A 26,467-nucleotide genomic window follows, 5' to 3' on the forward strand; every position below is an offset into this window, starting at 1 on the left:
GTTGAGCACTGATTACAGCTATTGGACCATCCATTGTGGTCTTGGGTCAAATGGGTCACTGACAATATATCTACCAACAAAAAGCTCATTTTGAAAACCACAACATAGTGTCCGGTATAATCTACTTAAATCTAAAGGAATAGCTTACCCAAAAATGACCCAAAAATCTGCTAAAAATTTACTCATCCTACCAAATGTAGATTGTAGAGACATATGTCATACATAATACGTAATAATAATTATTTAATTAAACATAATAATTTTGCTCTTACTGAAACTCGACAGCTTACTTACACAAGCATGGTAGCTTATTGACTGAAGACACAATCAGATTCTGGAAAGGTCACTCTACAGGATCTCACCCTCATGGGATCCCACTTGGCAGATCCTTAAGAAAATGTAACATTAATTAGTGGAGCTAAAGACATTTGTATTTGTAAGGCATTATATACTATATTATTTTAAATAAAAGGTTACCCAAAAATTACAAATGACTGAAAATGTACTCACCCTTAGGCCATCCAACATGTAGATGAGTTTGTTTCTTCATCAGAACAGATTTATAACATCATCTGCTCACAAATTGATCCTCTGCAGTAAATGGGTGCCATCAGAATGAAAGACCAAACAGCTGATTAAAACATTACAGTATTCCAATCGACTCTAGTCCATCAGTTAATGTGTGAAATCTTGTGAAATAAAAAGGATTAATTACTTGTAGATTATTGTGATGTTTTATCAACAGTTTGGATTCTGACGGCACCCATTCACTTTGTGAGCAAGTGATGTAATGCTACATTTCTCCCAAGCTCTAATAATGAAAAAACAAACCCATCTACATCTTGGATGGCCTGGGGGTGAATACATTCTCAACAAATTTTCATTTTTGTCTGAACTATTCCTTTAACTAATGTGCATCTGTCAAATCCTGTATCAGATCAGATGAAGTCCTGTAGGGCTGTGCGGGGAAATGTCTTTTTGAACTCTTAGGGACGAGATGACTTAAAAAGGTCTGTCTGCAGTAAATCTGAATCACAGACACACCTCAAAGGCATGCAAAAATGATTTTATGTGAACAGTGTGCACTTCTGTTAAACATCATTTGTGCAACTGCTGCTTCAGCAACCCAGGAGCCAGAAGATAATTGGATTCCTTTCATTTATGTCACATCTCTATTTTGCACCTTTATGCACACTACTTTCTGCATGATAGATCATACTTGAAGTAATGCTATAGGTAATGCTCACCCTGCATGTCCTCAGAATATAATTTCTTTCATTTAACGTTTTCAAAGGAAAATGATTTCACAGACATTTACATTAGCATAATTAAAATCAATTACTATTGGGTTAGCTGGGACTTTGCAGCTAACACCTGACATCTGATACTAATAACAGAATTACACAATAACATAAAACATTTAAATGAAGGAGTACTCTGAGTCCTTCTTCTCTCTGGATAGAAGGAAACTCATTTGTATTTGTAATTTGTACCTTTCATTGGATTCAGTGGCCTGTAGCAAATCATTATAATCATTAGAGACCATCAGTAAAATTAGTATGTCTCTAAGCCCCGATACATCAATAAGCCATAATGTTAAGTTCAAAGCAGAGTCAAGTGGCATGTAGACCCTTGTTTTTACATATTTTTTAGTAAGAATGGATGTATTGATCTTGAAATATCAATACATTCTATTAATGTGTTTTACGGCACATTAAAATAATTTAACTATTGATTTTTTTTAATTATTTAGCATAAGCCTTACGTGAAACATGAACTGTTTTAGTTGTGAAGGAGAAGAGCTGTTTCACTTTCCGCTCATCTGAACATAAGAACAAATGATGAAAGACACAAGCAATCACAGACAATGCTCACTGACAACACTCATTAGCTACACAGATAGAGATATAGAAATACATCACCCGAGTTATTTTACACCAGATGCGGCAAAGAAAAATCTAAGATTTATTACAATGGTTAAGTCTAATACCTGCATGCAGCTGAGCTAGACGAATATGGCTATTATAATTTTATAACAAAAGACAAGTTAGTAACACCTATTAATTCAGACTTATCTAGTGTAATATGTTCTGTGCTTGGTTTGAAGAGACCAGTGTGGGCTGTCAAGTTTTGTGACATAAATATAACTCTGATTCTAAAGGCACCCGTTCACTGCAGAGGATCCATTTGTGAGCAAGTGATGCAATACTAAATTTCTCCCAAACTCTAATAATGAAGAAACAAACTCATCTACATCTTGGATGGCCTGGGGGTGAATGCATTTTTAACAGATTTAAATTTTTGGGTGAACTATTCTATTAATGTGCAAAAAGTATATGTATATTTAAAAAACAAAATCTGTCAAATATTGTATCAGATCAGGTATTAGATTAAGTCTAATACCTGCATGCTGCTGAGCTAGACTAATACGGCTATAATTTTAAAACAAAAGACAAGTTAGTAACACCTATTAATTCAGACTTATCTAGTGTAAAATGTACTATGCTTGGTTTGAGGAGACCAGTGTGGGCTGTCAAGTTTTGTGACATAAATATAACTCTGATTCTAAAGGCACCCGTTCACTGCAGAGGATCCATTTGTGAGCAAGTGATGTAATACTAAATTTCTCCCAAACTCTATTAATGAAGAAACAAACTCATCTACATCTTGGATGGCCTGGGGGTGAATGCATTTTTAACAAATTTAATTTTTTGGGTGAACTATTCTATTAATGTGCAAAAAGTATATGTATATTTATAAAACAAACAAATCTGTCAAATCTCGTATCGGATCAGGTATTAGATTAAGTCTAATACCTGCATGCAGCTGAGCTAGACTAATATGGCTATAATTTTAAAACAAAAGACAAGTTAGTAACACCTATTAATTCAGACTTATCTAGTGTAAAATGTTCTGTGCTTGGTTTGAAGAGACCAATGTGGGCTGTCAAGTTTTGTGACATAAATATAACTCTGATTCCGATGGCACCCGTTCACTGCAGAGGATCCATTTGTGAGCAAGTGATGCAATACTAAATTTCTCCCAAACTCTAATAATGAAGAAACAAACTCATCTACATCTTGGATGACCTGGGGGTGAATGCATTTTTAACAAATTTAATTTTTTGGGTGAACTATTCTATTAATGTGCAAAAAGTATATGTATATTTAAAAAACAAAATCTGTCAAATATTGTATCAGATCAGGTATTAGATTAAGTCTAATGCCTGCATGCTGCTGAGCTAGACTAATACGGCTATAATTTTAAAACAAAAGACAAGTTAGTAACACCTATTAATTCAGACTTATCTAGTGTAAAATGTGCTATGCTTGGTTTGAGGAGACCAGTGTGGGCTGTCAAGTTTTGTGACATAAATATAACTCTGATTCCGATGGCACCCATTCACTGCAGAGGATCCATCTGTGAGCAAGTGATGCAATACTAAATTTCTCCGAAACTCTAAAAATGAAGACACAAACTCATCTACATCTTGGATGGCCTGGAGGTGAATGCATTTTTAACAAATGTAAATTTTTGGGTGAACTATTCTATTAATGTGCAAAAAGTATATGTATATTTAAAAAACAAAATCTGTCAAATCTTGTATCAGATCAGGTATTAGATTAAGTCTAATACCTGCATGCTGCTGAGCTAGACTAATACGGCTATAATTTTAAAACAAAAGACAAGTTAGTAACACCTACTAATTCAGACTTATCTAGTGTAAAATGTGCTATGCTTGGTTTGAAGAGACCAATGTGGGCTGTCAAGTTTTGTGACATAAATATAACTCTGATTCCGATGGCACCCATTCACTGCAGAGGATCCATTTGTGAGCAAGTAACACCTATTAATTCAGACTTATCTAGTGTAAAATGTTCTGTGCTTGGTCTGAAGAAACTAATTTGGGCTGTCAAGTTTTGTGACGTATATATAACTCTTTGTCAATGTTCCACGCTGAAATTAAAAACTAAAAGCTAAAGCGTTCTACAGTTGCCATGGTTACCTCAGACAAACGTGTTTTTTTCGGTGATACCTCAGACGAACTGTTTATTTATCCTCAGGTGAAACCGTTAAAGTATGCTAAGATTAACGTGTACCTTTGAGGTTACTGAAATGTGAAACTCACATCGAAAGTAATATACTTACGTTAAAAGAATGCGTATAGGCTACTTTCAGGATCCCCAGCCTTTTGCTTTGACTTGCTTATGCGGAGTTAAATATTACATTGGGGAGTCAGCTGCGCTATAATACTGCATTAAGGTAAAAACTCATCTGAACATGCAGTACCGACTGTAAAATTAATACATCTTCGCCGATGAGAAAGTGAGGAACTGGAAAGCCGTCAGCGACTGCTGAAAAGCCTCTAGTCATGTGCATATATATGTGACGTCATTTTGTTGAATAAAATGCGAATACGCGCTATGAGAGACGCGCGATACAATTTTCACGAGGGTAATGTAAGAACAGCAGGGATAGATTTATTGTAGAGTCATAAACAATAGAGACTGGTAGGTATACTTGCAGGAGCAGCAGAGCGTCTAAGGCAGAACGGTTGGGACTCAGAGCGTTTTGAAGTCGGACAGGTATCGATATCAGAGAACGTGATTGATAAACCTCGGGCGCGTAAAGAACTCAGGCGATTCTACAGCATTTGCCATGGAAACCAGTGGCAACATTTCGGACTTTCTTTCAAACCCAGTGATGTCGAATAGCAGCGCATTCTGCCGAAACTTCAGCAACAGCTCCAGTTTTGTGAACATGAACAGCTCCAGATGTGACAGGACGGCTGAGCTGGACAAAAGCTCAACTCCTGTGATAGTGGCGATCATCATCACTGCGTTATACTCTATAGTATGTGTGGTGGGACTGTTGGGCAACGTTCTCGTCATGTATGTTATTATAAGGTAAGAGATGACACGTAGGTAAATTGTTTTACCTGTAGCCGAGGCATAACACAAATGAGGTAAACAGAGGATAAACAGTTGCTTTTAAAAACTAGGCTACTTGTTAGTTTCAAAAGGAAACCTGTTGAAAGAGATTCTGATAGTGTTTCAATCAGTGTTTCTGGCCGTGACACGACACGTTCATTGCAGAAACTCCTGTTCCGTTGCGTGCAGTGGTTCAGTCACAAAAACGGCCTGTCAGTAATAGCTGTAGTTCTTATATGTTATATATAAAATATGTCTGCTTCGCAATTATAAAATATAAATTCTTCTCAGCTCGCCGCTATAGGCTATATTTTATGTTCACTGATGAAATTGAGTGCGTACGCATATCTGTTATGTTCCTGTCAGCGTACGAGAACAACACGTTACAACGTGTCATTCATACACTATATGATATCGTGAAGTGCTCACTCTTCTCAGTCACATGTGTATTGACGTTCAATAGAGATTTTATATAGAACAAGAAAATGGAACAAAACTGGGCGGATGCTTCACATGAATAATCCATGCTGAAATGCAGCAGAAACTGAATGGTTAACATAAAAAGCCAAAGGAAATACAAAGGAAAAAGTAAGATAGATAGATAGATCTACACTTCTTAGCTTCACCACTGCAGTGTGTTTGTACACATGCCCATGCTGTTTTCACTTCATGGACCTACAATTCACAGCTGTCAACTGCTAAGATGATTCAGAGGTGTTTTTGTGACTTGCCCCATTTAACTAGACACTTGGCAAACACATTTGACCCGATCCTATAAATCTAGGATCACATTCATAGGCGTGAGGGAAGGATGCAATCAATAGAGTAATTAAACCCAAGTGAATGAATTTCAATGAGAGAGTGGGGGCTTGTTTGTCTTAGAGAATTGTGATTAAATAGGTGGCATTGTATTTCAGATCACGCACACATTAACTGCTTAATTCGGAGATGCTGTGTCTAAGATGTTGAATACATCCTTTATATCCACTACCTAAACAGAATAATATTTGCGCATTAGAAATGTCCTTTAAATGAGCGGATATGGAGCGTAAAGACATGCAGGGATCAAAAAGTTCAGTTTAAAGTGCTGAAGCATTGACCCCCTGCATAAGGTCATCTGATTTTCGTAGCTTTTTGGAGACTCAGTACTTTCTGAGAGTTTATGAGCAACCAATCACAGTTTTAAAGGCGGCTGTCTACAGCGGGAAGCATAAGACAGCTATAGCCCAGTAGGTGCAATCTACTTCTGTGATTAATGAGCCGATTGCAGCCTGGGATTGGTTTATCGACCCCCATCATGTTGTAATAAAATAAGCCTTGGGAGAAATAAAAAATATTGAGAAATGACATAAGGTGTTTTAAAAGTGCATTACCATGTTTCCTCTGACGCCTTTATCTAAAGAGTTTGGGAACGGGTCTAGCAGGGAAACCACTTTGCTTTGGAATATTATACAAAAATGACAATTTTATCGTTCCAAACCTGTTAGACTTTCATTTTTCTGTCGAACACCAAAGATATTTTGCAGAACTGTTTTTGCCCATCCAGTGAAATTCAGTGACGTCCAAAATCCCATTAACTTTCACTGCATGGGTAAAAAAAAAAACACATTTTACAAAATAATCTTCTGCACTCCACTACGGAAAGAAAGTCCAACTGAGGTTTTGTTTGTGGAATAAAAACTGTTGCTTGTAAACAAAGCCAAATTCGAAATATGAGGTAGTGCAAATATCCAAATCCACCCTCCATTGCTCCATTGGATGTCACTTCTATTTACACTTAGTGTAAAGATTGTACTTGTTGCTATTTATTCTTGGGACGAACATCTACCATAATTAGTGTAAAGAGCATCTGACTTGGTGTAAATAATGGCTTACAAAATATTAGCATACCAGTTTTTAACTGTATTAATTAGGGCTGTCACCAACAATTATTTTGGTAATCGAGTAATCTGTTGATTATTCTGATGATTAATCGAGTAATTGGAAAATTATAATAATTTTTTTTTGTAGTAATAAAAATAGACCTAAGCAAACAGTAGCCTTTAAAATGACTTAAAATGCATATACAATAGTAATAAAGCAATAATAATTAGTTCAAATAAAGTATCAAAAGCAAGTAATCTGGTTTTACTGAACAAAACTGTTCAAATACATAATGTATTATAAACAATGGAGCTAATGTACATTACGCATTATAACAAATGCCAGCAGTAGGTGCCAAGGGGTTCTTACACTTTACTTCGCAATCTAATCCTTGTTTAATATTGACTTAACAACATTTCATTCAAATGTCCACTTAATCTTTAATATTTGGCCATTTCTTTACCACAGAAATGCTGCAGCCACTGCAGTGTGATGTGGACATCGAAATGTGTAAACTCAGAGTGAGGGTTTAAACTTTTATTTTGTAATTGCAATGCACAGTTAGCATATTGAAAAATATATTGATGTATTCTCCTGTGTATGTGCAGGTTTATAAATGATTTACCTTACAAATCTGATAAAATAGTGCATGTTGCTTTCTCAGATGAACACTGTTATAAACCCAAACTCTCAGCAACATGCAGACATTGAATTTGAGACACACATGTAAATGATAAGAATTTGTGTAGCAGCTTTTACTGTGAATGAAGCCACTCTGAGATGCACGTATGTAACAAAGCATTTAAATAATTAAAACACATATATTAAACCTGCATCCCATACATTTATTTAATTGAATCATAGTGTTTGTGAATTCTTAATAGCATTATGCTTTATTATTATGATATTAAATGTGTTTAATATGTGGAAAGCGCCACTTACTGTATTGCAAAATGCAATCAAGGAGTTTTAAAGGGGTCATCAGATGTGTCAATCATTCGTGATCCAGCTTCACCTACAGCAGAAGTGAGTATAAGTTTTATGAATCTCTGCAATCACCTTTTCTAATAACATGCTAGTTAGCAAGTTTCGTGGCTAAATGCGCTAAATGCGGCTAAAGTAAACAGGCTCGTCACTCCACAGAGAAAACAGAGGGGTGGGGCGAGCAAAGCTCATTTGCATTTAAAGGAACAATCCCTTAGAATGGGATGATTTTTGCAGGTAAAAAGGATGTTGATTTACACAACCATTGAGAATTTTTAACCGAAGTATATTATAGACTTTTCATTAAGACCCTAAAGAATCATATAAACTTGTGGAAAATGGGTATTTGATGACCCCTTTAAAATTGAATACTCAAATAGAAGGATCAAGGAATTGTCGTAGTTCTAGATTAATGCCAAATTCTGTCATGAAACTCTAGATGGCGCAAGCTGATGGGTCATTAATGCAAACTGATGATATTCACAGTTTTAAACTACTTGGCACAAGCTGATTGGTTAATGTTGCTTACACAGCCAATGAGCTTGCTGCTTTACATTTAAATGGCTGGTTAGCATTCTGGCTAGCATATTTTGCAGTGCAAAATTTCCTCAGAAATCCTCCACCCTCCCCAGCTCCACCTATATAGATCTCTATATAGAATATCGGTGTGCATAGTGGCAGGATCAAGTTCCTGTACTCGCTTTGCAGCAGCAGCAACAGCAATAACCAACAGCAGCAAAGTGTAGCAGATATATTCTGCCAGTACATTAAGATTGTCATATCCCTTACCAAGCTAAAATCTTCGGAGAGTTGCCGTGATAGAACTGGAAGTCTGCAGTTGCAAGTATTGTGGAATTCAAATATATTTATTGCAGATCAATGTCTAAAACGCATCGGAAAATCCTACATTCAATCCCAAAACCAAAAGTCAAGATCAAAAGGAACTTCCTTTGAGTCCTGCTCCTGCACATTTTTAGTGTCACTTGTACCAAAACCAACCCGCTTATACAGCACTCATTTAAGAAAAACTTTGAAAGTGTAACTTATTAATAATTCCGCATAGAATTCCCTTGATACAAAGCCTAGATGTTCATTAGAAGAACTTTGGCTTTTTCCTTTGGTGTCAATATGATAAACACCAATATTTAGCCAAAGCAAAATGTGTTCAAAAACAGTCATCGTATCTGTTCATCATTTGAATTCACTTCACCACCTTGACACTGTGGAAAATGGATCTTAAAGAGTATATGGCTAGAGCTGTTTTTTTTTTTTTGTATGTTTTTTTTTATTAATGCCTGTAGAGCTGTCAGCAACTGATACAGTAGTTGCATTTGGATTCTTGTTGTTTTAACCTGTTGCACATCCAGTGTTCAAACATTCTTGTGAGTAACAAGTGAGAAACATTCACAAGTGTGCAGACAATAGGTTTTAAGTGCCAAGAGAGGGCAAATGCTGTGAATTTAAATAGCATATGCTTCTCGTTGTCATGGAGAAGCTCATGCGATCGTTTACAGGATTTCAGCTCTGGGAATAACTGCTTCCTTTACATGTGTCCTGCAGCTACAAGCAAATGAGAAATAAATGGAAAACATTCGTCAATTTTATTTCTTTAGGCAGAAGGTTTCTAGAATCAGAGTAAACATTTGCACATATCAATTAATTTCGGATTAGGTTCTCATATACATCATGAGGAAAAGGTTAAAAGCTGTTCTTGTTTTTACTACTCTTCCACAGAAAAGTACACAAGCGATGAGGCACAAAAAATCAATACAGCCCACAATTTCTCCCATTTGTTATATTTATCAAAAGCTTGCTGATATCCCTCCCTTATCTCTGCATATCTTCCCCTTGATTTGTGCCAAATGAACCTCAAACATTTAATTATTAAGATAAAAGTAAAACTTCTGTCACAGAGACGACCAAAAGAGGGGTTATTCAGTTCATACTCTGCTCTCGACAGCTGAATGATGAATGTCCTAAGGTTTCAGACAGCTGTACTCAATCCAGCGCTCTTTACACCCTTTTCACTTTATAGCATTTTGAACTCTACTTCCGAATTTTCAGGTAAATGTACCCATGCTGTATACTGAGCTAACAAAAGGGACGGTAGCCACAAATGTTTATTGATCCTTGTGCAAGCTTAATGGTTCTTATGATCCATTATAAAATATGTGTAAATAGGGCTTGTGTCAGGAAGGAAGTTGTTTTGAGAGGTTGTATCCCCTCAAGTAATGTTTTTACCAATAATGTAAAATACAATACAACAAAAAAAAAAAAATGTAAAAAATAAAAATAGAGGTTCTGTTTGTTTCTTAGAAAAAATATGTGACTCTAAAACTGGTAGAAGATATTTAAAAGATACATATTATGTAAAAAAAAATGTGTTTACAGTTTGTAAGATGAAAAGGTGAATCTAAAGAAAAATGGTAACCTTTATTGAAACTTTATTAGTCATTAGATATGATATGTATGGCTATAATGCTTTACTATTAGTGTCACTGCTGAATAATCCACACAGTGTGGTGTGCGCAAAAGACAAACTCAATGTTGTGGAACGGATGTTCACAGGAGGATACAGAGCTCTGTTGGCCAGTCAAGCCATGTGACTGAACTAAATGAGAATATTTGAAGCCAAGCTTTTCTGCAGAATCATTAAAAAAATGTTATTCAGTATCAGATAAAACCGCAGTCTTTGTTTTGGCTGATGAATATTAATGGCGTGGTTAGCAAAATGTTGTATCATTTCGACTTTTTATTCTATGATTTATTATCAGGGGTGTTTTCTGTGAGGAGGCAAGGGAGTGCCTCCTCAAAATATTGGATGGGAAAAAAATCATTCATGGTACAATATTAAAATATAATTAACAGCTAAAAATAACAGCTTCACCAGCCTCACCAAAGTTACAGCAGGAGTCCACATCTCTCTTGCCTTCCCTGAGCCCATTAAGTTAATAGACCCCCTAAAGGTTGCGGTGAGTTTGGTGGGCGGTAATTGAGAATGAATTTGGGAGCGCCACGTGAGAGGTGGCGAAACCTCCAGCGAGATGTGATTGAATATGACTGGTTATGCTTGGCTTTGATTGGTTCATGCGATAGATCCCGATTGTGGACGTTCCACGTTAGCAAATAACAACATAATGGCATTAATAGAAAGACTAATTTAAAAAAGTAAATAAACAACTCACCCTTAGATATAACTACTTTATTACATCAAAATAAAACTTGAAATGACCTGAAAACATGATCTGTGTGAGTTTTTAGTGAGTAATCAGCTTTGTGAAATTTAAAGTAAATCTCTGTGTCTGTGACCAATATTTATAGAGCTTTGATGACTGATGATCTGAAAAATTAAAAAATAGTTAAAAGTTAACTATTAAAAAAAGAATAGCTGAACATAAGTTCACAAATAAAATACATTAAGTTGTTACTGCCTTGAGTTATTATTTTGGAATAAATGTAAAATGCTTAATTAACTAACTTGATAAGAATACACTGTTCATGTAAAAATATATATAATTTTTTTTTTCTTTTTCTGATAGTGTACTTAATGTTTATTTATCCAAGAAAATGTGACTGAGACTAAATTTTGCCTCATCATTTTAGAACATACGGATCATTCTAAATTTCAAAGAATAGCCATACCACAACTACACTGTAAAAAACAATTTGTTGAGTCAACTTAAAATAATTTGTTACCCAGCTGCCTTAAAATTTTAAGTTCAGTCAACTCAAAAAAACTTCAACTTGAAATGTTAAGTTATTCTAAGTGACAACTTAGATATTTGAGTTGATTGAACTTAAAATTTTAAGGCAGCTGGGTTAATTACCCAGCTTTTAAGTTTAACAGACACAAATATCTAAGTTGATACAACTTAACATTTCAAGTTGACTAAACTTATTTGAGTTGACTTAACTTAAAAAATTTAAGTCAGCAGGGTAACAAATTTTCAGCAGGTTATCTATTTTAAACTGACTCAACAAATTGTGTTTTTTGTTTTTTTTACAGTGTATAACAGTAACAGCACAGAGGGGTAACATGATTGGAAATACTTTCAAAACATTTTTTTCCATAAACAAACAAACAAACAGCCAATCAGAATTCAGACTAACTGCAGAAAATGCTTATAATTAACAGAATGTTATTGTGTGTTGGTGTGGATACTAATATAGTTATCGTTCTTGAACAGTTCTTAACTCTGTAAAAATACAGTAAAAATGTTAACATTTACACAAATGCCTGTAAATTTACTGTTTACACTTTAATTTACACACAACACATTTTAAACTGGTAAATCGAACAGCCCTTTTTAGCTAAAAATATGTTTTGTATCTTTATCTTTTAAAGAAGAAAAGACAATATAATGATATAATAAGGCAATACAGTGATCTGTCACGACACATTAAAGAGCGGTATTTATTATTTGAATTTCTTAAAAAATGACAACATTTTAAAGCTGAGACCTTGTTTCATACCAGAAGTAACCTGCTTTTTCGTTTCTGTTGGTGTGTTGTCACTTTCCTCTAGGGTCAGTCATGTATTTTTCCACTGCGTGAGAACATGTTGTATAAGGTGAGAGCGGCATTGTTTAACTAAGGAGGGCGGGCTTTTGGGCTTTTGCGAAGGGTCAGTTAACCGTTAATCAATTAACAGCATTTTACTTTATATTTTTATAATTTTTTTTATAGTTTGGTTTTGCCATCTAAAGAGCACAGAGAACATCCACCTTGAGTGCGCATGGCCATTTCTTTGTAAATTTTATCGGTCTGGCTTCTGGACTCATCCACGGCCAGTTATTTTAAGATGTACAAAACAGTTTGCTTTGCTTCTTGATATTGCAAATTGGTGTGTCTTACAATGTTATTTTAATGTATTATCTTAATTATGATCACACTGGGTTCTAGTGCAAACAGTTTTACCGTTCACTGCACTTTGTTGTTCTTCTCATTATTGAAAACAAATCATGTTCAAAGCCTAAACACATTCCCTGAGACACTTCAACCTCTGAGAAGCTCAGAATGATTGAAAAGCACTATTTGTCAGCACCCTTATTCTTGACAGATGACAAGACTGCACCTGACAGTCATCTGATTGGCTGGCTGGTTGTTGTTGGGACTTCAGGTGCTGGCACTGGACTCCAGCCTAGTAAGCATGCATTAGCTGCGTCTGACAGTCTAAATGTGAACGCCGCCTTTGATTAGCTTTGAATCAGCATAAGCAACTCATGCATGACTCACCAGATTAGTTTGTTTTGATTTTGGTTACATTATAATATTTTCCTCTGCCATTTTGGACGCTTTGAAATCAGAAGCACAATGACAAAAAAAGAGAAAAGGAGCTTTTGACTTATTCATCTGTTTCTATCCCATTTTCTTCTTTTCTGGCTGTTATAGATGAAAACGTTTGCTGATGCCCATGTCATTTGGATTGACAGCTTGCATTTAAAGGCTGATAATTGGGTATTTAAACTATGTTTTTTCATTTGCATGCTATCAAATCAAATAGACAATAAAGCGATTACCAGGATGTACTTTCAAAACTTCAATTATTTTGAGTCATCCTCCTTTATTTGTGATTTACATCATCTCCCACTTATCGCAATGAAATGCCATTTTGAGTTAATGCTTTAGTGCAGCAACTAATTCACAAACACCATAAAGTTCATTTGCTCCAAGTGTTTTCTCAACCAATATCTGGTATTTAGCATAGCAATATGTCCATATCTGTGAGCAGATTGCACATAGGTAGATGGTATGAGAAATCTGCACATGTTCTGGTGTTCCCTAGCAACAAGCAAGTCCTTGGTTTTTTCACAACAAAATCTGATTTGCCTGGTTACTACACTGTTCCTTTCTTCAACAAAAGTCTTTTACAAATGCATTGTCTTTAAAAAAAATTGTTTAATAGACATTAGCCTCTGAGTTTTTAAGCCTAAGCATTTAATTTGTAATTTATAGAAATAATAACGAAAATACAATAGTAACAGGCAGAAAATTAATCAACTTGCCACAGATATTCTCACCATCAAGGCCTGAAGGTGCACGTGTGGGGTATTTAAAATCCCTGTTTTCACAGTGTGTCATCTGTCATGTTTTATGAGCATTAACTGTCTCTACATGCCAGAGGCAGAGATAATAATTATACGCAGACGTTTTAAATCAATTCAGCTTCGCTCTAGAAGACTGACATGGACAAAGACACCTTCTGAATGACAGGTATTTCATTCCCATGTTTTGACGCTTGAGCGAGTGCTTTTGACAGCTCTCTGTAGGACGTGTGTTAACTGTTGAAGACATGTGTCTGTCTTCATCTCAGAGTTAGCAGGTGGATGTCCTCACTTAACTTATGGACTGTGCTCTGAACAGACTGATGACACTTCTAATTCTTTCCATAAGCAATATTGCACACCCTCCTCTAGGTTAATCAGAAGTCTTGGTGGGCAGGCATGTTGTCCGATGCATTTATTCTCTTGGTAAACTCTCAGTTTCTTTCCAGAGCTTCAGAGATTGGCATAGATGTACAGTAACAGCTTCTGTACAGAACTGCTCACCAGCATCCAAAACACAACATACTGTATACTGTTAACCATGGCACGATGAATACATTTTTAATGTGCTTCCAGTAAGTGGTGTTCACAACACCAAAGAGCACCTCCTCCACTCAGTGATTAGACTCAAAGGCCTGGCATTTCACCTTAAATGTCTTTAATGTGAAGTACTGAGGAGCAGTGCATCCCTAAGATGCCCTCATAATTAGTCTGTGCCTTGTGGGAAACATAAGCAGAGTCATCATTTGTCTGGTGGAAAGAGCCTTTGGATGACAAGGTAATCATTAGTAATGGCTGCCAGCCTAAACCCTTGTATGAGACTTACAGTTAGTGATGAATGATTCTGCCCACTTCACCATAGGCAGGAGTGTTGTGTCTAGGTGTTTTCACAAATGCTTTACAGCTGTTGACATTTTATTTTTTTATTACATTTCATTTACCTGTTCAGGAAAATGCTCTGATTTACAATGGCCTGTTAACTTTGCTGGCAATGTATGCCAAATTCTCTAGTAGACCAAAATCAAATTAAACTTGACTTTATATCTTTATTGTTAATTTTAAACATTTTTTCTTGGCTCCATGTATATAACAAATAATGTTGGTAAAAAAAAAAGTGCAAAATGTTGCAAAAACAAATTTTTGTGAATAAATATGTTAAGACCAAAGTCAGAATTGATTTCTAGGGGCATTTTTTACATTCATGAGGGCAATGTTTATAATCACCTTATTATTATAATCAGCATACCAGGTTGTCTTAAATGTCAAGTACTTGTATTTACCCATATACTTTAATTTCATATTTTAAACTGGTGTCGATAACAATAGACTGTTTAAAATTGTATCTAAATTATAACAAACAGGAGCTCATAGGGGTGCAGTATTATGACAAAAAACATTACTGTACACTCTAAAAAAATGCCAAGTTGGGTTATTTGGCAAACCAGTGTTGTGTAAATATTGGACAGAACACATGCTGGGTTATTTTGGTTGAGTAAAATGTTTTTACCCAACATGCTGGGATGTTTTATTTATGTCAACTATTGTTTAAAAATTATTATATTGCTGGCTTAAAATGGGCTAGAAATTAAAAATCAAACACAGAATTATAGAGTCAATCCCAGAGCCTGTGCTTCACAAACTTTTGTGCTTTAAAAAGTATTCAAAAAAATTTTTTTCAAACAAAATAACCGATCGTTTCGCTACATAAGACCCTTCTTCCTCAGCTGGGATCATTTAGAGCCCTTTGTAGCTGCATTTAAACTGCATTTTGGAAGTTCAAAATCAGGGCACGAATGAAGTCCATTATATGGAGAAAAATCCTGAAATGTTTTCCTCAAAAACCATAATTTCTTTACGACTGAAGACAGAAAGACATGAACATCTTGGATGACAAGTGGGTGAGTAAATTATTTGTAAATTGTTGTTCTGGAAGTGGAGTTCTCCTTTAAGCAAGAACACCCATGGACAAAAAAATATAAGACAAATTGAATATATTTGGGTGAATACAGCATAGTTTACAATATTACATACATTTAAACTCGTTAAACAATCATTTTAGAAATAAAAATCTATCATTTTAACTAATAAAATTAGTCTGTTATGCAAGGCAAAAGGCGTTTCATGCAAAACTAACGACCGATGCTGACACAGCAGACTGACATCTTGTCTCATCCATGTTGCGTTGTGTAAAACAATATAATTTAAAGCACAGTAAAGACTTTATAAATTAAATAAAATGTATACAAACCTTTACTTCACTGAAGAGGTGCACAGCAGTGCTGAAAATCACTCTCTTTTGTAGAGGAAGCAAATAGCCAGCGCTCGGACTGTAACTCATCAGCTGGGTTGTTTCGTCAGAGACGGGCTCAACCCAATGGCTGGGTAGAAAAAAAATAACCCAGCATTAAAAATGACCCAGCAGCTTACTTAAAGAAAAACTACCCAGCACCTGGGTAAAAAAAATACTTTTAAAATCCCAATAGAATTTGTCTTTTATTTACATTGTATCTGCAGTTCGCTGTTTATGAGTGAATTCACGAACATGAACAATCAACACATCTCTGACTAATTTAAGGATCTCTGATTGGCCAACGCATTTAATAAGTTCAACAGAAACACGTTTGATTGGTTATAAGGCTTAACACTGCACAAAACATTACACACAAAACACACTGCATAAAAGCAATCTGATGCAGTGTGAGCCAATCTGAATGTAATTCTGTGAACTGACAATTTTCATTAATTTTCACATTTCATTTTAATTGCAATAGGCATAATACATGGTTAAATTGTGCAATGAATCTATGCACATTTTTGTTAGTTTTGGTGGCATTTTTGCCACAAGCCCTTGTTAATTTCCGACACTGGTTAACATTCATTTAAATAAATACACATTAATTTGTTGTTTGGAGATTCAGTGTATTTTATGCACACCAAAGCTGCATTTACTCAAAAAATACATAAAAAAATTACTACAATTTAGGTGTTTTCTGAGTACATTTTAAAATGTAAATTATTCCTGTGATGCCAAAGCTGAATTTTCATCAGCCATTACTCCAGACTTCAGTGTCACATGATCTTTCAGAAATCAAATATGCTTATGTGATGCATAAATTAAAGTTGAAAACAGCTGTGCTGCTTAATATTCTTGTGGAAATTGCGATACATTTAAAGATTCTTTAATGAGTAGAAAGTTCAAAAATGTATTTAAATTTAAAATGTAAATTAAAAACATAAAACGTGAATTTGTTAGATTTTTTAAGATAATTTAAAAAGCTTCTACTGTCATTTTGGATCACATTAATGGGCCATTGCTTATATGAAGTACTAATTTCTTTATTAAAAACAAAAAAACTAACTAACCACAAATTTGGGCAGTGTGACTAAATGAATGGATGGACTGATTAGATTTTAGAAATCTTTTATGTTTCATTTTAAAAGGATTATTTAAAATGTGTGTATTTTCAAAGAAAAAAAGGCTAATATTTCTCCTCTTTGTACTGAAATTGCAAATCCTTTTCTCCACAATGGTTTATTCATCATTAAATCAAGTGCAAGGTATAAAACCCATATGAATGTTTTTACAACCATGTAAATGGGATTGACCATGTTTGTGACCTCCATTGTTTTCTTGAGTTTGGCCTGTGACCATCAGCTAAGCGGAACCTCAGCTACATTTATCAAACGCACACTCTGTTTTTGCAGAAGTTGCTTTGTCCACACACTGGCTATATATTTATAGCTGACTGTATATATTTGGATGGACTAGACTTAGTCCTGATTTATGTTTATATCTGTGAAAGTCAAACAGTGGAGCTCTAACAAACCATAATGGTTTTTACTGAGATGGTAGTTTACATAGTGTAAATTCTGTTAATTTATCATCTCTGCTGCTATTGCAATACATCAGAATTTGTTTATCTTCATAATCCAGGCTGGCACATGGCTCATCTTTTGTTTATCTTGCCAATAAGAATGGGAACAAACATGGAGACTTTAAAGCAGGTATTTCTTTCATCTGCATGTAATGTTTACTACAGAAGAATACCAGCCATATCCAAGAGTATCTAAAGAAATCTTATATGCATTCCCAAGAAATTACGCTTTAATGCAATTTTCTCCTAAGGAAAATCTTGATTAAATATGTGAGTTGTTACAGAGTCTCATAACTCCCCATCAAGCAAGGGACAGAGACATAAACACAGAAAATAGGTGCTAAAAGTCAGAATATCTCATGGAAATGAGCCAAGTATCCATGAGTTATGCATTATTCATGAAATGTTTACATATTTAGATTAATGCAGGCAACCATTTTGGCACTCAATTTTTATTATTCCAGGCTAAATTATTGTTTAAATCAATACCTCATCTTTTCAGCAATTGAAAAATCCCCCTGTTGTTCTATTATTCATGGGGTTCTTATCAAACAATAGCTTGAAAAATGATCTTCCAATTTCCGCACCAAAGGTATCTTTCCATTTTATCACACCATGCGCCACTCAGTTAAGGAAATAATGCTTTGTGTAATGAGCTTGCTGTGTTAGTGATGTGTGCAAACCATTCTTTCATGCTACTCCAGCAGTGGTGTTATGAATGTGAAGGTTGGAATTGCATCTGTGAACAGTAGGGTTTAACATTTCTTTTTGAGTATGTCTAGAACAAAACATCCACCTACCCATACATCACGGTGTGGTTGGTGTGGAAGCTGCTAAATCATAAAGAGTAAGCAGGAAAAGACGCAATATTTTGACAAACAAAAGTTAATAGGTGGTAAAGATACGTATGAGCAGTATTAATTAAGATATTAACCTAATATTTCACCTGCCTGACCAGTAATGATAAGAACAAACATTGTCAAGATTCTTGCCCTAGAAACCCTGGTTCAGTTTGGCCAACCACAAACGCCTTTTGTTCCTCAGACAGTTTTTTGCACTCTTCGCCTTGATTTGTTATAACTTTTGGCAGTCTATAATACTCCAAATGTTTTTTCCTGTCCGACCAATTAATACAGCCCAAAACATGACAATAATTCACCTATTTCAGCAGCAATAATCAGCAAAATATTCAAGTTTAATTCAGTTCAGTGGCATTGTTAACATTCAGTGCCGCCAATATAGCCGATTGATGATGCATTGTAAAAACAGTCTATAATAAAAAAAGAATTCGTATTTAATAATATCCCATTTATTAATTGACTATTTAAATCTCCTGTTTAAAAATAGGAAACTAGACACACTATAGTTATACACGATATAGTTCTGTATGTAATAAATATTTTAAAATTATACTACATACCTGACCATGACCCATTTCAAATGTTTACGTGCTTTCTTCTCGTTCTTCTTTTTGCTATTAACAGCTTTGACTCGCTAGTAGTTATGGAAAATTGTTCTAAATACTTTCCAACATTTCAGCAGTAAATAAAGTGCAGTTACAATGTTCGGCAGTAATCAAAAAGGATATGGAAACGGTACATTTTGAGTCGACTTGTAAACTAAACTAAACTAAACTAAACTAAAATGTGGATTCAGACGGCAATACAGAGTTCTGGCATGAAACTCTAGATGGCACAATCTAATAGGTCTTACTCAGTTTGACCTAATGACATCATTGGCATCATAGGCACAGCTGTTGGTTCTCTCCTGTATCAGTAGCCAATAAGCTCATTGCTCAACATTCAAGTTAGGGCTGCACGATAAATCGCATGCGATTGTGAGGCGCACTTAGTCAGTAAAGCCAGTACTTTGATTAGTAGTATATCTCCATCACATGCGTTCAGCTGGAGCGGCAATTAAAACACAGAGCCGTAAATCACTGACAAGCTACGCAAAAATCACACTCATAATCGCAGATGAATCGCATTCGATTAGGAGCGCAATTTTGGTCAGCTTGTCAGTGATTTACGGCTCTGTGTATTAATTGCCGCTCCAGTTGAAAGCTCGTGATGGAGATTTACTGCTAATCAAAGTACCGGCTTTACTGACTAAACGCGCCTCACAAACGCATGCGATTTATCGTGCAGCCCTAATTCAAATACAAGACTAGTGCTAGCTGTAGCAGGTTTGCAGCATGCTTCAGAAACCCTCCACCTTCCCCAGCTCCACCTGTATAGATCTGCTACGAGGTGATTCAGAAAAACACAGACATTTTTGGACTTGAGTGCCAATAAAATCCCAGACTAACCCCTGTGAATGTTTAAAATAGCTTATGTACACATGAGAAATAATTACCATTTGAATAGGGCATTTGTGTTGCATTCAAGCAAGTGTATTTTTCCATTTGTCTGCCCACGCACGTACATTCTACAATAGGTCTTTTCTACTAGTGTTATTTAACGTAATGAAAGTTAACCTGTGCATTTCTTAATATACAAGTGTAAGATGTGATCCATAGAACAACACTGCCTTGAGTTTGTAGACCACACCTCATATTTCTACCTTTAAACCTGGATAAACAGCTGCTCAAAAGCTTGTAAATAATAAAAAATAGTCAAATCTATTTTTTTTATTACTCAAGGCTGCAGCGGTATTCATGTGGGGACTAGCATTTGCATAATGGTGTATATAATAGTGGTTATATGTCCTCTTAAATTAACATGTGAATGAAGGTCATAGTTGCATTATAAGATGCACAAGGTACCTTTTTTTAATGGCATGATGGAGCATGTGTATTATGACGGAAATCATTTTAAGCGTTTATATGGAAAAAGGTGTACTATGTGGGGAGCCCTTTCATGTCCGTTCTGTTTATTTCAGTATTTTTCCGGGAAACATTTTTATAGTCCCTTCACTTTCCTATTACTCACCCTGATCAAATTGCTTTTTCTTGAATACACATTGTACTCATGTGATTTAACAAACACAGCTGACGTAATGATTTCAATCTATTTTTATCCATTGCAGATATACCAAAATGAAAACTGCGACCAACATCTACATCTTCAACCTTGCTTTAGCAGATGCCTTGGCAACAAGCACTCTACCGTTCCAGAGTGTGAATTACCTGATGGGTACGTGGCCCTTTGGAGACGTGCTGTGCAAGATCGTGATGTCCATTGATTACTACAACATGTTCACCAGCATCTTTACCCTCACCACTATGAGTGTCGACCGTTACATCGCTGTTTGCCACCCGGTTAAAGCCCTGGACTTCAGAACCCCCCGGAACGCCAAGATTGTCAACGTGTGTAATTGGATCCTCTCATCTGCCATCGGTCTCCCTGTCATGGTCATGGCCTCCACCACTATTGAGTACCACAGCAGTTGTATGTTTGCCAGCACATTCAATGCACATTCAATGTAAAAGCCAGATATTGCTGCAGTTAATGGAATAGTTCTATCTGTAGTGACTATGGAACACAAAAGAAGATATTTCAAAGATATATTTTGAAATCCACACAATAGAGTAGAAAACAAAGAAGAATACATTCTTTTGTGTTCCACAGAAGAAAGAAGGTCATACAGGTTTGGAAAGACATGCGAGTGAGCAAGTATTTATTTCTCTTTAAGCCAATGACAATGAAAAACGTGCAATCAATTTTAAATTATGAAATGAGCTATTGCCTTGTAACTAGGTTCAACAAAGAGACAGATGGTGTCATGCCAAAGTACGTACAAAATTCTATTTGTTTTGACTAGACACTGAGACTTTCACATCAACAATTAAGTGCTCCAGACTACTAAATCTAAAAATCCATGACAGTAATTTAAAATAGTTCATACAGTCGGGTAAATCTCTATGTGCGTCATTTGCAGTTTCATCAGATATCATCTTGATAAACTGCATTGCACACAATGTGTCAGTACAAAACGCAATATCCAACTCGCACTCGTGACTTAACGGTTTCAAACAGAAACACTAAATCAGTAAAGCATTCAGAGTTGTTACCGACTTTACAAAAAACTCCTATACTGAACCATGACTCATTTTTGTAATGAACAATTCAAAAAGAACAGGAAATCTAATTTGTGTTGTCTGTTTCTCATGGTTGTTCATGAAAACGTCATTATAGACAAAATGAGTTTTACTTATAAATTAAAAATTGTATTCTATAGTAAATTAATAATCATTTTGCCAAAACAATTGTTAAGAAGTACTCAAACAAATTTGCATTTAAAACAACTAGGAAAACCAACCTAGTTATAATACATTACCATATAGTGTTAAAGGGATAGTTCACTCACCCTCATGTCGTTCCAAACTCGTAAGACCTTCGTTCATCTTCGTTCAGAACACAAATTAAGATATTTTTGATGAAATCCAAGAGTTTTTTAACCCTGCATAGGCAGCAACACAACTGATACGTTCAAGGCCCAGAAAGGTAGTAAAGACATCGTTCAAATAGTCCATGTGACATCAGTATTTTAACCTTAATGTTCTGAAGCTACGAGAATACTATTTGCATGCAAAGGAACAAAATATTGACTTTATTAAACAATTTGTTCTCTCGACTTCGTCAGAACACCAGCTCCTACGTCAGCAGCACCACAGATATGCGTTGTGGTACTCTTGTGAACACGCCTTGACGCAGAAGAGAAGAAACTGTTGAATACAGTCTTTTTTTAGACTGTTTTCCTTGCACACAAAAAATACAACAGTGTTTTAGTGCCACTTTAAAAAATGTAAATATCTGGGATTATAAGATTAAAGTTGTAACATGCTGAGAATTAAGTTGAAATATTACAAGAATAAAATCTAAATATTTTAAGAATAAAGTCAAAATTAAGAGAATTAATTCGTAGCAATTACAAGAGTAAAGTTATAATATTTTGAGAGCATATTCTACCCTCTCTCAGCTTTCAAAATGTGTCAGTTTTATTGTGAATTACAAACAATATGTCTATTACAATATTGTGTTTTTCACACTCTTTAATGTGCTGTGACAGATCGATGTATCCACCTCAGTTTAAGTGGCATTTTCATTCCTTCTGATGGTCCTTCGCGTTTATATTGTGCTACAAACTTGAAATAAAGAGGAAAAACACATATACAACTTATGATAAAACTGACAGAATTTGAAAGCTGAGCTGTGTTATATTAAAAGCAACAAAGCACAAAATTATTACTGGGTGGCTGGCACGCTACAAATAATGAATGGAAGACTTTTTAATAGTCTATTATTTCCAATCATTTACTGTATTATACTGTGAATAAAAGAGCTTATATACCTCAGAAAAGACAATAATGTAACTTTTGTTAACGAGCCGGAGTCCACTTCAACATTTTAGTGTTGTTTTGTAATTAAATACATGTGAGGAATTAAATATTGGAAGCCACAGATGTTTTTGCAGAGTAGGTGTTGGAATTTTCACAAAGAAAACAGTATAATTTAATGAAACGAATGTCTCATTGCAATCGAAACAACAATTGATTCACATGAATACAGCAAGCTGTGAAGGGCATGAAAAACACATTATTGAAGACACATGTTTTTTATTTTGCTATAGAACTGACAGATTTTGAAAGCTATGACTTTTTAAAGACTGTTTTATATTAAAAGTACCAAAAGCACAAAGCTTACATATTCATATATAATTCAAATAAATTCCGGTGGCCTGGCAACTTCTCCCGGTGCTCCCATTCTGGGCAATTTGCATGCCTACGCTATACTCTCTTATATATAATATAAAAATTGTAACTTTAATTGCTACAATTGAATTCTCGTAATTTCTACTTTATTTTAAAAACAGCGACTTTATTCTTGAAACATTTCGACTTTATTCTGACAACATCTTTATTTTATTTAACATGGCACTAAATTGCATTGTACAAAACGTATTCTTGTAGCTTCATAAAGTTACGGTTGAACCACTGATGTCACATGCACTATTTTAATGATGTCCTTACTATCTTTCTGAGCCTTGAATGTTGTAGTTGCGTTGCTGTCTATGCAGGGTCAGAAAGCTCTAGGATTTAATCAAAAACATTGTGTTCCAAAGATGAATGAAGGTCTTATCATGGATTTGGAGTGACATGAGAATGACAAAATTTTAATTTTTGGGTAAACTATCCCCTTAATATGTTAGATAGCAATTTTTATGTTTGTATAACATACAGCACCATAGATTTCCTGCAACCCTATTAGAACAGTCTGCACTTGAACACACTCACTCAGCTATTAGCTTGATCTCCTCTTAATATATTAAGACATTTTCCTCAATACTGGAAACGTCACATATTATTACTGTGGCAGCACAAATTTTGCGGACACGAAAGAAGTATTGAGCCAGAAAATTGTTATTGAGTGAATTTAGATTGATGTCACTTCTAGTCATTTGGGAAGAAAATCATAAGGCGGTTTAATAGCCATAGCAGAAAGGCCAGGGTCTCTGAGGCTCCCTAAACAATGCCCTGAAGAAATATTGACTAGTGGTGTAACTGTCATTTTTACAAATACGAATTGATTTTCACACGACTCAATGTGTTCTTGTACTGTGCTGTATTCTTACTTTCACAGCGTTTGCCGTCATTGACTGCACTTTGCTTTTTCCCCATCCTTCTTGGTACTGGGAGAACCTCCTGAAGATCTGCGTCTTCATCTTCGCCTTCATCATGCCCGTTCTCATCATCACCATCTGTTACGGCTTAATGATTCTCCGCCTGAAGAGTGTGCGCATGCTGTCTGGCTCCAAGGAGAAGGACCGCAACCTCCGGCGCATCACCCGAATGGTCCTGGTAGTGGTGGCGGTTTTCATTGTTTGCTGGACACCGATCCACATCTTCGTCATCATCAAGGCCTTGGTGACCATTCCCAGCTCGCTCCTGCAGACCGTCACCTGGCATTTCTGCATCGCCCTCGGCTACACCAACAGCTGCCTCAACCCGGTGCTCTACGCCTTCCTGGACGAGAACTTCAAGCGCTGTTTCAGGGAGTTCTGCGTTCCCAGTCCATCCGTGCTGGACCTCCAGAACTCCACACGCACCAGGAACCCCCAGCGCGAGGGCCAGTCCAGCGGCCACACGGTAGACAGGACGAATCAGCAGGTATGACTAGTCCTGGAAATGTCATCACTGGAGTCCCGCTGCCAGCCCAGTGTTGACATGAGCTCGGATGTCACGCAGATCACCACGGGTGTTTAACACCTTCCCCTATAGGAACTGCGGTAGGTTGAACCATCTTGCTAGGCCTCCTTACAATTTCAGACTGTTGAAGTAGATTTCAGTGTGAAATACAACACATACTAGATTATTGACCCCAAAAGACACCAATAAGCTGAGCTTATTTCACTATCTGTGATGTTCACAGCCATGCATCTGATCCGTATCCGTTAGGTTAGTCCAGCATTCAAGAACTGTATTTATGTACTTAAAGTTGCATCTTAAGTCCCCTTAACATGTAAATGTTACTATAAGAATAATTATTTTGTAACTGATAGCACAGTTTTATTTGTAGAAAGAAGAGAATGTATGAATTAATTTAGGATCACAGAAAATGTAAATTATGTATTTAACATAAAATATTCAGCCTTTATCTGTCTCTGCCTTAAATCATACAGTATTTCAATTTTCGCTTGTTTTCATGGCCAGCAAAGCGATTTGGTTAAACTGTCTTGTTTAGTTATGTTCCTTTGAAGTAATTGAAATTAATCATCAAATGACTGTTAGATGTGACGTGCGCTCTGTTTCTCTGATTTACCGTGGACTTCATAGAAATGCCGAACACAATAACAAAAACGCCTCTTGCAACAATGGCTAATTTTCATGCTTCGGTGGTGACAAATGTATTGTGCTTGTGCTCTAAAGCAAATCTCTTGTACTAATGTAAATGTCTAATGTAATTGTCTGATTGTCACTCACACCAAGACACTCTGTCTGAAAAAAGGAAATGTTTTATGCTCTAAAATACCTTGAAGATCTATGTGCAAGTGTTTCTGTAAGTTTTTATATACTGTATGCAGCATTATAAATAAATCATTCACACTGGAATGGATGTTTGTAGTGAGATGGCAGTGAATAATTAGAATTGATTAGAAAGTTATGCAACACCACATGTTTTGCGTTGGTCTTTAATTGTTGTGGCTCCGACAAATTAATCAGTGTTAAATGATGGGCGAGTAATATGCCTTTAAAGGGATAGTTCACCCCAGAATAAAAATTCTACCAGTAATTATTTACCCTCATGTCGTTCCAAACCCATAAGACATCCATTCATCTTCGGAACACAAATTAAGATATTTTTGATGGAATCCCAAAGCTTTCTGACTCCTCATAGACAGCAACACAACACCCATGTTTAAGGCCCAGAACGCTGGGTTAAAAACAACCCAACTTGAGTAATTTGGCAACCCAGCGCTGGGTAAATATTGGACAGAACACAAGCTGGTTGGGTTAAATGTTTTTATCCAACATGCTGGGTTGCGTTATTGAAGTCAACTATTGTTTAAAAATTATGCTGCTGGTTTAAAATGGGCTGGAAATTAAAATTCACACCAAATTATGGAGGCAACAGCGTGTTTGTATGCACATAGATTTCACAGCAGGTTGATCATGTCAATTCATTGCAATAACCAACAAAAAGCTAAATGATAATGGATTTTTGCAGAAATTACCGCACCTTAATATAACATCTCACATTTTTGAGGAAATCAGCTTTTCAGATACAGTGTTACTGTAACTACATTTTTCACATCAAAATCTCAAACATAT

At 35.7% G+C, this 26,467-nt stretch overlaps 1 protein-coding gene across 2 annotated transcripts; it reads left to right on the forward strand.

Moving 5' to 3' along the window:
• The first annotated feature begins 4,088 nt into the window (after positions 1 to 4,088).
• Positions 4,089 to 25,739, forward strand: oprm1 (opioid receptor, mu 1). 2 transcript variants are annotated; one of them, XM_051126657.1, is made up of 3 exons: positions 4,089 to 4,907; positions 20,725 to 21,086; positions 24,347 to 25,739. In XM_051126657.1, exons 1-3 carry the CDS (start codon positions 4,660 to 4,662, stop codon positions 24,859 to 24,861), a joined length of 1,125 nt encoding a protein of 374 aa, XP_050982614.1. In that variant the 5' UTR covers positions 4,089 to 4,659; the 3' UTR covers positions 24,862 to 25,739. The 2 variants fall into 2 exon arrangements, with proteins under 2 accessions (XP_050982614.1, XP_050982613.1); XM_051126656.1 differs by having other exon boundaries at positions 4,102 to 4,907; positions 24,279 to 25,739.
• Positions 25,740 to 26,467: the final 728 nt, after the last annotated feature.

The sequence above is a fragment of the Labeo rohita genome, chromosome 13, assembly GCF_022985175.1.
Source record: "Labeo rohita strain BAU-BD-2019 chromosome 13, IGBB_LRoh.1.0, whole genome shotgun sequence".
In the NCBI taxonomy this organism is placed as follows: domain Eukaryota; kingdom Metazoa; phylum Chordata; class Actinopteri; order Cypriniformes; family Cyprinidae; genus Labeo; species Labeo rohita.